Source organism: Populus alba, chromosome 7 (genome assembly GCF_005239225.2).
Source record: "Populus alba chromosome 7, ASM523922v2, whole genome shotgun sequence".
NCBI classification, from domain to species: domain Eukaryota; kingdom Viridiplantae; phylum Streptophyta; class Magnoliopsida; order Malpighiales; family Salicaceae; genus Populus; species Populus alba.
Window position 1 is genome coordinate 11,278,695 of NC_133290.1, and position 13,524 is coordinate 11,292,218.

General features: G+C 36.2%; 1 protein-coding gene across 1 annotated transcript; it reads right to left on the reverse strand.

Moving 5' to 3' along the window:
- Window positions 1-870: 870 nt before the first annotated feature.
- On the reverse strand, window positions 871-11,304 carry LOC118043513 (cytochrome P450 71AU50-like). Its single transcript, XM_035051528.2, has 3 exons — window positions 10,420-11,304; window positions 5,802-5,882; window positions 871-1,038 (listed from the first exon to the last, which is right to left on the reverse strand). Exons 1-3 carry the CDS (start codon window positions 11,296-11,298, stop codon window positions 871-873), a joined length of 1,128 nt encoding a protein of 375 aa, XP_034907419.2. The 5' UTR covers window positions 11,299-11,304.
- Between the last annotated feature and the right edge of the window lie 2,220 nt (window positions 11,305-13,524).

A 13,524-nucleotide genomic window follows, 5' to 3' on the forward strand; every position in this document is an offset into this window, starting at 1 on the left:
ACAATATACCAATACTGGGCAGGTAACCCATTACAATGTGGCCACTGGGTTGGGTCGGTAACCCATTACAATATACCAACTGGGCAGGTAACCCATTACAATGTGACCACCTGGGTCGGTAACCCATTACAATATACCATCCTATACTGGGCAGGTAACCCATTACAATGTGACCACCTGGGTTGGTAACCCATTACAATATACCAACTGGGCAGGTAACCCATTACAATGTGACCACCTGGGTGGGTAACCCATTACAATATACCAACTGGGCAGGTAACCCATTACAATGTGACCACCTGGGTCGGTAACCCATTACAATATACCATCCTATACTGGGCAGGTAACCAATTACAATGTGACCACTTGGGCCGTAACCATTACAATATACCATCACAAAAAAAAAAAAAAAAAATAGGTTGTCTTCCAAATGACTTGTTTTCTCTATAAAAGTCATATTTCAATCTCTGGTTTTCGAAGTTTTCAAGACTCTAAAAAAGAGACAAAAGTTCTTTCTGTATCTAATTTTCTTTATAAATTTACTACACAAAGATAAAAGAAAATGAAATTTTCTAATATCGTTGCATAGTAAATATTATAAAGAGGGGGCAACTGTCATAACCAAATTTTTGAACAAATAATAAAAATTAAATATAATTGACAATGGGGTTAAGACAATAAATTTTGAAGTTTGGAGATGTAATTTGAGAGTTAATTGATCAATTTTGAAAGAATTAAAAGTTAAAAATTTAATTAAGGGTCAAATTGGACAATCCACAAATTAAGGACTGTTTTGTAAATAGTGTTATAATTTAGAGACTTAATTGAAATTAATCCAAAAGGGCAAGATTAAAAGAAACTTTTAATTGTTTAGGGGTCTAATTGCTGAATTTCCAAAGTCCAGGGGTCAAATTGAAAATGTCCATGGCTGCTTGAAACGTCGCCGTTACTGGTGGAATCCATTGCTACCGAAACGTCGCCGTTACTGGTGAAACAGCCGTGTTCGTCTTCTACATCCCGATTCAACAGGCTGAAGATCTGCAACGAAGTTGATCCAATCGTGGACCATGTCTATCGCCCACGATCTCGTCGGGGAAGAGAAGAGTCCTGCAAAGACAGGACTAGTTAAAAGAGAGGGGCTGGGGAGTCTATAAAAGGAAGCAGAAAACCTAGTCGAAGAGGAGGAAAAAAACCCAGAATTAACCCAAAAAAACAGAGATAAGAATAGGAAACCGAACCAAAAAAAGAACCCAAAAACAGAGCAATTGACAAAAAAAAAAAACAGAGCAAACAAAACACAAAAAAAGAAGAAGAGAAGAGACAGAGAAGAACAAGATCACCAGCCAGATTTCATCCCTTCTAGAAATCGATTTTCGTCCGAACTGTTTTCACCCCTATAGAAACCCAATTGATCACCGAACCGTAGATCATTGACATAGAGCAGCCGAGCCACACCGTCGCTTCAACCTGCCTCAGCATCGCCAGAAACAGAAAGCAGTCGACTCAAAGCAGCCAGACCAGCGTTGCAATCTTCTTCAATCTCCAGAAACAGGTTCGCTTCCTTTTTCATTTTTTTTCTTTGCTCTTCGTGTTCAAATAATTGTTTGAACAGTGCGAAGGTAATTTAATTACCTTCACACTGTTGATGCACGCGTGATCTGTTTCACGTGTGCATCTTGTGTAGCCGGGTCACTGGCTTGGGCCAGTGACCCGGGCCGGGCTGGCTGGGTTCAGCCCAGCCCTTGTGGGGTTGAGCTGAGCCCAACCACCAATATGTATACCTGCTGGGCTGGATTTAGCCCAGCCCAGCCCAAAAATAAAAAAAAAAGATAAAAAAAAAAAATATATAATAAAAATTGTGTGTGTAAAAAATATATACATAAATCAATTTATTGTTTTTTTATTCATTGACAAAAAAAACACATAAAATAAAATAGGATAAATTTATTTAGTATATTCACCGACGCTAGAGTCGGGAATAAAAAAATACTATGGTAAATTTATTTTATTTTATTTTGTTTCGCATGCATAAAAAATAATTTGATAAAGAAATGAATTGATTTTTATTTGTTTATTCACATAAGATAAAATATGGATAAATTTATTTAGTATATTCACCGACGCCAGAGTCGGGAATAAAAAAAAATACTAGGGTAAATTTATTTTATTTTATTTTGTTTCGCATGCATAAAAAATAATTTGATAAAGAAATGAATTGATTTTTATTTGTTTATTCACATAAGATAAAATAGGATCAATTTATTTAGTATATTCACTGACGCTAGAGTCAAGGAGGAAGTATACATGATATCCCACCGGTTATATGCAAGGTTGTTAAAATCGTGATTTTAACATGTAAAATCATTAAAATTTTAGGTTTTATTTTTGCAGGTTACAACATGATTTATATGGATGTCACCACGTGCATGGTTTTGTTGTTTTAGCATGGCTATGAGAAAATAAAAAAAGCAACTCAGATCATGATTGTCGCAACAAAAAATTTAAATGTATTTCATGGATAACATATTTCTGGCATCTATTCTTTAATTATTCTTGTTTATGCCAGTATTATGGTCATTAGGAATAACTGGTCAATAGAGATTCTATGGTACGTGATGGTTACGTAAAAGGGAAGATATTATCACCCCTTAAACGTCCTGCCTGAGGCAGGCTGCATTGATACCTACGTTGAATATTTACCAACGCCATGATGGTTTGCATGGAATATTCCTGACTCTGGCGTCAGTGAATATTTAACTACGAATATTTCCAACTCTGGCGCCAGTAAATATTACGTACACAAGATAATCAGAGTGAATAAATTTAAAAATTTTAATCCTGACTCTAATTTGGTGAATAAACAAATACAGCAATGCAGCCGACCTTAGGTTTTTTAGGACGTTTTTTAAGCATGCATGATTTTTTTTTTTACGTAACCAGTAAAAATACAATAAAATAAAATAAGTTTTTATTAGTATTTTTTTTATTCCTGTGACTAATACTGGTGGCGACTCCTGAATAAACAAAAATTTTCCCTAAAAGAACATGCACATTTTTTATTTTTTAGCTAAATAAAATAAAATGCAACGAATAAAAATAATATAAATTTAAAAAGGTGTTTTTTATTCCTGAATCTGGCGTCAGTGAATAAACTAATAAATTTACATTATTTTCATTCATGCATATGCATTTTTTATTTTTTTTATTATTTTATTTTATTTTATTTTATTTATTTTATTTTTATTAATTTTTTTTTGGGGTTGGGCTGGGCTAAAACCCAACCTAGCATATGTATCTTTGTGGCTGGGCTAGGCCCAGCAAGCCTCGTCATTGACTCGGTTGGGTAAAAAAAAAAATGACGATGCACGCGTGCATCAACAGTGCGAAGGTAACTAAATTACCTTCGCATTGTTCAAAGGTAATTCAAACACAGGAGAAATAACGAAGAGAAACGAGCGCACTTGTTTCTGGAGATTGCAAAGAAGGCTGCAACGCTAGTGGAGTTCGACTACTTTTCGTTTCTGGCGATGGTGAAGAAGGCTATGATACTGGTGTGTGTCCGAAGGTTTTTTTTTTTTTTTATGGTGATGGTGAGAATTGCAACGCCGGTGTGGGTTCGACTGCGTTCTGTCGATAATCGATGGTTAGGGGATTAATTGCTTTCTTGCAGGGATGAAAACAAGATCAATCCGTGACTCCTCTCAGCCTTTCTCTCTTTTTCTGCGTTTGTATTTTTTTTGGTTTATGCCCTATTTTTTACTCTGTTTTGGGTTGATGTTTCTGTTCTTCTCTGTGTATGTTTTTGTTTGCTCTGTTTTTCTGGGATTGCTTTGCTTTCTGGGTTTCTCTTTCTTTTTTTTTTTCTGGGTTTTTGCCTCCTGTATTCTAGGTTTTCTTCTTCCTTTTATAGCCAAGCTAACCCTCTAACCAGTTCTGTTTTTGCAGGACTGTATTATGAATCCACTAATGAGATTATCGGCAAAAGACTTGGTCCAAGATCAGATTTGTTGCAGATTATCAGCTCCCCTGATGAATAGGAAGTTCTCCTGTTGAATCGTGATGGAGAAGAACGCACGGTTGTTCCTTAGCAACGGTGCCGTTTTGGCTGGAAAACGGGAGTTTTCAATTTGACCCCTAAACTTTGGAAATTTTGCAATTGGACCCTAAACAAATAAAAATTTCTTTTAATTTTGCCCTTCTATTGGATAAATTTCAATTAAATCCTTAAATTGGTGTACTGTTTACAAAACAGTCCTTAATTCCTGGATTATTCAATTTTGTCCTTAATTAATTCTTTCAATTTTGCCCTTTTTTGGATAAATTTCAATGAAGTCCCTAAATTTATTTAATTAATTAAATCAAAGTTTAATTAAGTCCACAAACTTATTAATTCTTCTAATTTCATTAATTAAACTAATCCAAATTTTAAATAAATTTCCAAACTTATTAATTCTTCAATTTCTGACCAATTTATTCTCAAATCTGATATTTTTATCCCCAAACTTCAAAATTTGTTGTCAACTATATTTAATTTTATTATTTGTTCAAAAATTGGGTTATGACAACGACAATGTAAGATAACTGGCTTGATAATTTATGTAGATGTCATGATAATTACATGAGATGATACAGAAGAAATCTGCAAACTACAGAAGCAGTTGGCTATGGATTTTGAAATGAAGAACTTGGATGGACTTAAGTATTTCCTTGGAATCGAAGTGGTTAGATCAAAGTGAGGTATCTTTCTATCACAAAGAAAGTATGTACTTATCTACTTACTGAAGTAGGAATACTTGATTGCAAGCCAGTGGATACTCTAACAGTCCAGAATTAGAAACTTGGGGAGTATCCTTATCAAGAACCAACCAATTGTTGCATGTCACAATTTCTTAGTATAGCTGGATTGTGTTAAGGCTCTTGACCACGTTTGCCCCTAATTTCTTCGGGTTGAGTCGCTGTTGGGGTTTGAACAAAGATGATAGGTCAGTTGGAAGGAACTTCCCTAGAGTTATTTCTCAGTATTTGCTCGAGTAAGCTAGAGGCGAGTCACACTTGTTTTTAGAGACTCCAACTCTTCTTGAAAATGGACATTACAGCGAACACACTCTTCATCTTCTGTGTTTTTTTGCTCAAAGTCGGGTGTTGTAGACTCGTAGGGGCCTACTTTTCATCTTGGGGCATGCATGACAAATATATGAACATGTAATTTATATGATGAACTCACCCTTTGAGGGGTTACATATGATCATAACTCTTGCATGATGAAACAAGAATCTTGATTCTTGCCTAAACTCTACAATGAAAATTTTTTGAGTGACAGTCGTTGTGTCACCCACAAGTCTTGAGTTCAAGATGCTTTAAGAAGGGTTTGCTCTTATGCAAATAATAATAGCACATACAACCTAAGGACATGTTATATTCATTATGTGAACATGAGTAGGTTTTCTACATGGTTTCAAGAGGGTCTCATATTTGTCTAGTGACGATCTTCTTAAAGATAGTATAGGGGCGTTGCAAGAAATGGTTAAGGCACGTATACCCATCATTACCAAGTAGGCACTCAGATATGAGTTGGATGTTTCACGCATCTGAACCCTAACCAATAGTCTTATGGTAGATTGCTTGTTCCCCACCTAACCTAGACGCTTGTGTGTGCTTTCAAAAAAATAAAATAGGTGATGCATGACACATTTCTATAAAATGCATGGAAGAAAAAACATTAAAAAAAGAGAGATAAAATTGCAAAAACTTAAACACATCAAACACACAAAGCTTAGTCCAATATTGTCAGAAAAAAGTACCTTTCCTAGTGGAGTAGCTATTCTATCGCACATCACCCATGTGACGTCGGCTGAGGTGTCCATTGAGCCTACAAGCATGTCCTGAAAGAGAAAGGTACAGATTTAAGGATAATCATGTGATTCATGTTGTCGTACCCTTGCGAGAGCTCGACGTCGAGGTGACCCTTCCTGGTAGCAGGGATTGATGTTGGGGTCTTTGTTTTGTGAAAAGGGAGTCGCCACCTAGTATTATGGTCACTAGGAAACCTAACTAGTCTTTCAGAGATTCTAAGACAAGGGACTGGTTACGTAAAGGGAAGGTTTTAGCACCCCTAGTACGCCCTACCTAAGGTAAGCTGCTTGGTGTTTGGTTTGCCTATAATTTCTATGGTGTTGGTGCTCTCATCAGTTTCCTAGGATACATTTGCTATGATGTACGAACTTGGGTTCAAAGTCTAAGGGAAAGAACCCTTGGCCAATATGGATCATACCTTTAGGTATGCTTATAGAGTGCCAAAGAGAAATGGTGCTCTTGAAGTCTATGTTTGATATGAGATAAAATTCGAGATTTATAAATTTAGAGGCAACTAAGATAAAAATCTAAGGAGATTCAATGTGCTTAAGAGCTCATTTTTCCTTTAGTAGTTCAAGTGTTCACGACTCGTAAATCACAAGAGAAAGAAAGAAAAAAAGTTTAGAAATCTAAAGAAATTCAAGGTATTTAAAAGCCCATTTTTGCCTTAGTATTTCAAATTTTTATGACTCTTAAATTGTTGAAACAAAATTTGAAATGTCCCCAATTATAATTGAGGCTTCTTTCAGGGATACGCAATTAAATTGTTCTAAATAAAATTTTAGGCATAAATCTACCCTTCCGTTAAAAATAAACAAGTTGTATTTCTATTAACAGTATTTTGGACATTTACCTTTCATAGGTTTATTTGCCCTTGTGTTATTAAAGGATAATGACTTTGTTGTTCCTGAAAATATTTTGATATTTACCACTTGGGGTTTCTTTATCTAAATATTAATAGTGAACAATGATGAATTATTCCCAATAATATTTTGAATATTAACCCCTTTTGGGGTTTCTTTATCCAAACATTTGTGGTGAATAATAACGAATTATTCATAATAATATTTTGGATATTAACTCCTTTGGGGTTTCTTTATCCAAATATTAATAATGAATAATAACAAATTATTCCTAATAATATTTTGGATATTTACCCCTTTTGAGATTTCTTTATCCAAATATTAATAGTGAATAAAAACGAATTCCCAAAAATAAGATTTTTATATTTTTGAAATATTGGCCAACACCCTTTTGAATTTACAAACATGTTGTAAAATCCAAGATGCAAGGAAATAATTTTTTGTTGTGTTTAAGAAATCCATGCACATTTTTGAAAGTTCAAATATTTTTTTTTTAAAAAAAGGCATAAAAAAGCATGTTAGGGTATTGGCCGTATGCAACACATAAAAATATATTTTTTATATTTTTTATTAAAAGCATTATTTATCACAAATATTAAATGCAAACATCACAGTTGAAGCTAGCAAAAATATCAGAAAAATAAGTTGGTCACACGGGGGGGGCCAAAGTCCTGATTGATACTCAATACAACGGTTAATTGCACCAATTAAACAACAGGCATCATAGCTAAAGTTATTAATCCTGCACCAAAATAAACTTGACACGTCGAGGGGGGGGGGGGGGGGCGAAATTCTGAAAGCAAGATTTTAAACTCACAATCCTAGGTAGTATGACTCATGACCTATCTCCTTTCATCAATATAGGAACACTGCCAGACTAGTTTCATGCGAGAAAAAAAAGAACTGCCATACCAGTTTCAATGTAAAAGGAACGAACTTTGAAGAGCATGATCACGGGCTAAATCCTAAAACAACGTAGACAGTTATTACCGAGCAAAAGAGCAAACATGAACCTCTGACCTTGGTCAAAAGATTACCTCCAATGCAAACGCAAAAAGGGCCTCCCTCCTATTTCATTTTCTCCTCTGGACGAACATGTTTTAGGAGCAAAACACATCCCTAACAGAAATTCTAAAACAGAGAAAAAGAACCGAGAACAGGGGGAAGAGGGATAGTGAGGACCTTAAAGCTCCCGGTTCCTCAACAACAAAAGGGAAAGAAAGGAACCAATGACTCTTAATCTAAACACTTATTCACTCACAACTTATGGAAAGAAAAATGTGCAGGCAAACGCGCCACCTTGTGACCAAAAAAAAAAAAAACAGAACTCTAATGTCTTCAATAAAAACAGAAACCAGCAACCCTTATCATAAGCTGTTGTTTACTCACAGCCATGGCAGAAAAGGTAGGCCAACGGCACAACCATGTATCCAAAACAGAACTCTAAACGTCTAAAATAAAAACGAAAACCCACAACTCTTGTCCTAAGCTGCTGTTTTCTCACAGCCATGGCAGAAACGGTAGGCCAGCGGCACAAACATGTGGCCAACCGAGCTCACATGTATAAAACAACGGCAGGAACAGGTTTTTGGTAAAAAAGAAACAACAGACATCAAACTACACATATGACAAGGGAATAAAAGAAAGGGCAGCGACTCATACCTGCCGATGTAGCTTGCAGACGAGGAAGTGTAGAAAGGTGGAAAAACCTTTGCTTTGCTGATTCTGAAGACCAAAGAAAGACTTCCCCTTTCTGCCGTTAGGAGCTTCTTTAAAACCCTTTTTAGAGTTTTGTGAAATCCTTTTCGGCAAGGTAAAATGAGCTGACAGTGATCTTCCCTCCTCCTTGAACTGATTTTCTGCTTCTCTCCCTTCTCTCTCTTTTCTACTCTTCTCCGCCTCCTTCCCTTTTTTCTCCTCCTCTCCATTGTTTTAGGAAGCAGTCTCATATATATGCCTGAACTGGAGACCACCCTCACATTCTCTCCTCTCCACCGTCTCTGTTAGGGAAACAATCCCAGCCCTTAGATGATGATGAGGCTCCTCTTTGCGTCTTGTTTCACAGCTGGCACAATGAGGTGCAAAACGGTTTCCTTGGACTGGAGCTCTGAGTTGCAGCTGTACCTTTTTTGCGTGAGAAGGGGGGTTGTGCTGTATATGCCACGTTGCAGAGGGTGCAAGGACGAGAGCTTTTTTCAAAAAACTTAGCAGGGAACGGTTGCAGAGGGACGGTACTGTTCTGAAAAATGCAAATAAACAGTGCCATAGGGGCTGTTTCAAAACGGTGCCGTTGCTTTTCTCAGCTGAAGAAAGAAAAGAACAAATGCGAAGTAATGTATGACGGCGTCGTTTGTATTGCTGAAAAAGAATACAGCAGCAGCCCCGTAATTCATGGTGGCCGATTTTTCTGTTTTTTGCTGATCCTATCCCTTTTCTATTTTTCTTTTTTAAAAAAACCCAGCCAAGTTTCTTCCAATTTATATAGGCAATTAACTCCCTCATTTCAGTCTTTTTTTTTTCCAATTCAGTCCTGCAAACTTGGGGCGGAAAAATCTTTCCTGTGGCAGAAAAATTTTGTTTGCGGCAGAATTTGGCAGAATGTTGCGGCTGAATTTTCGTGGCTGAATTTTGCGGCTGAATTTTTACGGCAGAATTTTCACTTCCTCGTTCAATATTCAAACATGAATATCTTGAGTTTCTGATATCGAAATCAAGTGATTCAAAAAACCAGAATTCAGCTATGAGTGTAGGACTACAACTTTCATGAAGGATTCAAGATGAGATAAAATCGTTTTACAGAACAGAATTGGGCTGCAATCTGGTTGGTAAAAAAATGATCTCCTGATCTGATTCGAAAACTGACGAATGCCGAGTATTCCGATATGACTGGGAGTATAACCTAAGAATAAAAACCAGAAAAATCATGATGGAAGCAAAGTTTTTAGTGCAACTCTTGCCAGAATCCTGTTCGCGGCAGAATTCTCGTTAGATATTCAAATAGGAATATCTTGAGCTCCTGATATCAAAATCAAGCGATTCGAAAGCCCAAATTTATCTGTGTCCAGGACTACAACTTTGATGAAGGATTAAAAATGAGAAAAATTCATTTTGAAGTATAGAAATTGGCTGCAGCCTGGTTGGTCAAAAATGATCCCCTGATCTAAATCAGGAAACTGACAATGCCAAGCATCCTACTTGACTGAGAGTCTGCGATACAAATAGCAAGCCCTAGGACCCAATAAAAGTATAGGTCAATTTTCAACATGTTATGAGTGACAAAATATAGTCGGGATGGTCGGATATTGAATGGAAATAGATTAGAATCAAAGCCTAAGTTGGAACAAAAAATTGTGACAACGGCAGAGCCAAATTTTTTAGTGCAGCTTCTAAGGGATTTATCCAACCTTAGAAACTAGATAGAAGAGGAACGAATTTATCATTTAAAAGACTCCTAATTAGCCTAAGAGTCCTGACAATTTCGACAGCAAAGGAGAAGGATAAGGAAAGCAGATGCCAGCTAAAACATGGTCTGAAAAACATTTCCTTTTCCTTTGTTTTTGTCAATCTCCTAGCAACCCTGAACCAAATTCCTGCCTTCAATTTAAAGGGGATATACACCATCTCCATTAGCACGTATGGCTCAAAAAATGAGTAACAACACGTGTTGATTACTAATAGTTATTTTAATTCTATGCGTTCTTACCAAGATTATGGCTTTGATGTTGTCTCGACCAATACGATACGCAGTTTCTTCGGATCCCAAGAAGTCCAACATGACATCAACAAAATCTTTGGTTCTGTTTTCGTCCTTGAACTGAATGTGCTCATCAATAATCTTCTCAAAGAAGTCATCAAAAACCTTGCCTACGGCCTTCATGCGCTTTGTAAGACCTTGGAGGTCAAGTGGTGCAAGTGGAGGGATGTAATCTACCAAGTTAAAACTTGCTGCTAAACGCATGGCCTCATGAGTCACTGGTTTGAACCCCTTCTCATCAAATTCCTTTTCCAAGTATTTCTTTCCTAGAACCATCCTACAACTGATGTCAGCGCTTAGAGATGAGACCTTGGCACTAAGATCAACGGCAACACGCTCACGAGAAGCATCTTTAATGTAGTCAATCAAGAGGTCAAGCTCTTCTTTCCTCGTGGACATGAAAGAATTTATTTTATGGTTGCTAAGCAACTCAAGGGTACACATCTTGCGCACGTTGCGCCAATAAGAGCCATATGGAGCGAATGATAAGTTCTTCTGCTCGTAAGAGATATGCTTCGCAGCCTCATTTGCTGGCCTACTAGCAAAGACGAGGTCATTGGTCTTAAGAATCAATTCGGCAGCCCGAGGCGATGAGACAACTACAGTAGGCACCAACCCTAACCGTATATACATGATAGGGCCATACTTGTTTGCTAGTTGATGCAAGTCATGGTGAGGGAACTTCCCTAACAAATGTAAGCTACCAAATATAGGAAACCCTATTGGACCAGGGGGTAACTTGCTATCCTTGATCTTTCTTTTCGACAGCCATGCTCGGAGGAAGAAAGCGAGCGCAATCAAGGCTAGAGTGGTTAATATCCAAGCCATGCTATGTCTCATATATTAAGGTTGGTCTCTATGCTCTATCTTAGTGAAAGCAAACCTAAATCCAACTCTTGCTTCATATAGAGAAGATGCTAGCTACACATATATAGTTGTAACTAGGGAGATGATAACAGGAAGAAGACAAATTGGGAATAAGTTCAGTGTCTTTGTTTGTATCGCTTCTTGTTTTTTCTTTCGAAGAAAGGGATCAATTGTGAAAAACAAATTTAGTGAGATTTTATTGTCTACCAAAAGCCAAACCGCATAATTCAGTGAGATTTTATACTTTTTCATATGTAATCATATGTATTTAATGTTAGAAAGCTATTTAGAAAAGTAAAATATATTTTTAATATATTTGATACATAATTATTTTAATAACTCCATATGATACATTTTTTTTTTAATCATATCCCATTAAGTGAAAAGGACAGATTGGAACTCCTGTAACATTATTTTCTTTTTAATTTCAGCTTTTGGTAGGAAGACAGGAACAGCTGAGATACCAATTTTTAATCTCTGTTCTGTACGTTGACATGGGTTTTGGTAGAAATAGTATAATGGCTTTTTATTTACCTTTTCTCTTTAAGCATGAAAAACTAGAGGGAAAAAAGAGTCAAAATATTGTTTTTTTTTTTTTGGTGACTATTTGCTCTAAGCCTAGACCAGAGAAATGGACACCTCTCAAGTGAACGAAACGGTAATAATAAATTAAACTGTTGATGCTACTAAGTGAAAAGGACAGCTTGATTCCATTGTAACATTATTTTCTTTCTAATTTCAGCTTTTGGTAGGAAGCTAGGTACAGCTGAGATACCAATTTCTAATATTTGTTCTTTACGTTGACCTGAAAGCTGCCTGCCTTTTCTTGTATTTTGTAAGGGCAATGACATAGACTTGGACAGAAATATGCTTAGAGACTGATTAAAAACGTAATGTAAATTATATTTTTTAAAATTTTTAAAATTCTTGTTTTTTTATTAAAAAATATTTTTTTATATTTTCAGATTATTTTGTTGTCCTAAATCAAAAAGAATTTTAAAAAATTAAAAAAATATTTTAATATCTTTTTAAGCGAAAAATATTTTGAAACTGCAATCATTTTCACAATCCCAAACAAGTCTTAATCCCAAGAATTGTTGCTAGTACACTTGTTGTGATTGAGTATTTCACAAGTAATCCTTTATTATAAAATCTAACAGCTGGCCATCATCAAACCATTAATCACTATTGATGGATCAAAATTAATAATAAAAAAAAATAATATTTAATAAAAAAGATGTTTGCTTTTAACATAAGCCCATAATAATCACAAACCCAATTAATGCACCCATATCTAACACCTTGTGGGCTTGGGCTTGGGCTGCATACCAGAGCCTAACATCTTGTTGTGGGCTCGGGCACATAGCACAAGCCCAACACCTTATTGTGGGCTCAAGCATGAGAACGCGCATAGCACCTTTTGGGCTCAAGTGGTGCTCCCGAGCCCTGTTCCAAAGATTGTTCTTGGTCTTTTTGGGCCATTGTCTCTTTTTAGCCCATTAACAAGGCTTTCAAGAGCTCATTTTGAAGTTCTAAACCTCTAAATGGCATGAGATTTTTTGCAAACAGAAGAGGAACATTCTCTCTATAATATTATTTCTATGAAATTAGAAGTTTAAATCCCAATTTTTTAATGAAAGTCCTTAACATCTTGTTTATGATTAGTCATCACTCAATTATTAGACTTGGAGCTAATCAAGTTGACAACTTTAAACGCATGAATGTGGAGTTATAACCAACCAAATTGAGCAAGATTAGATTGAAATAAAAGATATACATCTCCTCTACCAAATTCAGGTGACTTCAATCGATGATTACATTAAAATTCCTCTGATGAGGCCTTGAAAGTAGGCAACCCAGTCTGCCCTGACAGTCGTGGTTGATCAAGTTAGCAATTTCAAACACCTAAATGTAGAGCTATACACCTCTAAATTAAGCAAGGTTGGATTCAAATGAAGGTGTGCATCCCATCTACAACTTCATATGGTCTTAGGCAATGATAACATTAGAATGGCTTTGACAAAGCCTTGAAAGTGAACAACTCAATCATCCTCAACAATGCAACTATCTTGTAAAAATCAATTTGGTTTTTCTGCGTTCACACACAAAGGATCATCAATGGATCCTTATCAAGTATTCACAACACTCCTCTCAAGATGAAAAGGCCATAAATGGATTTAAGACCTC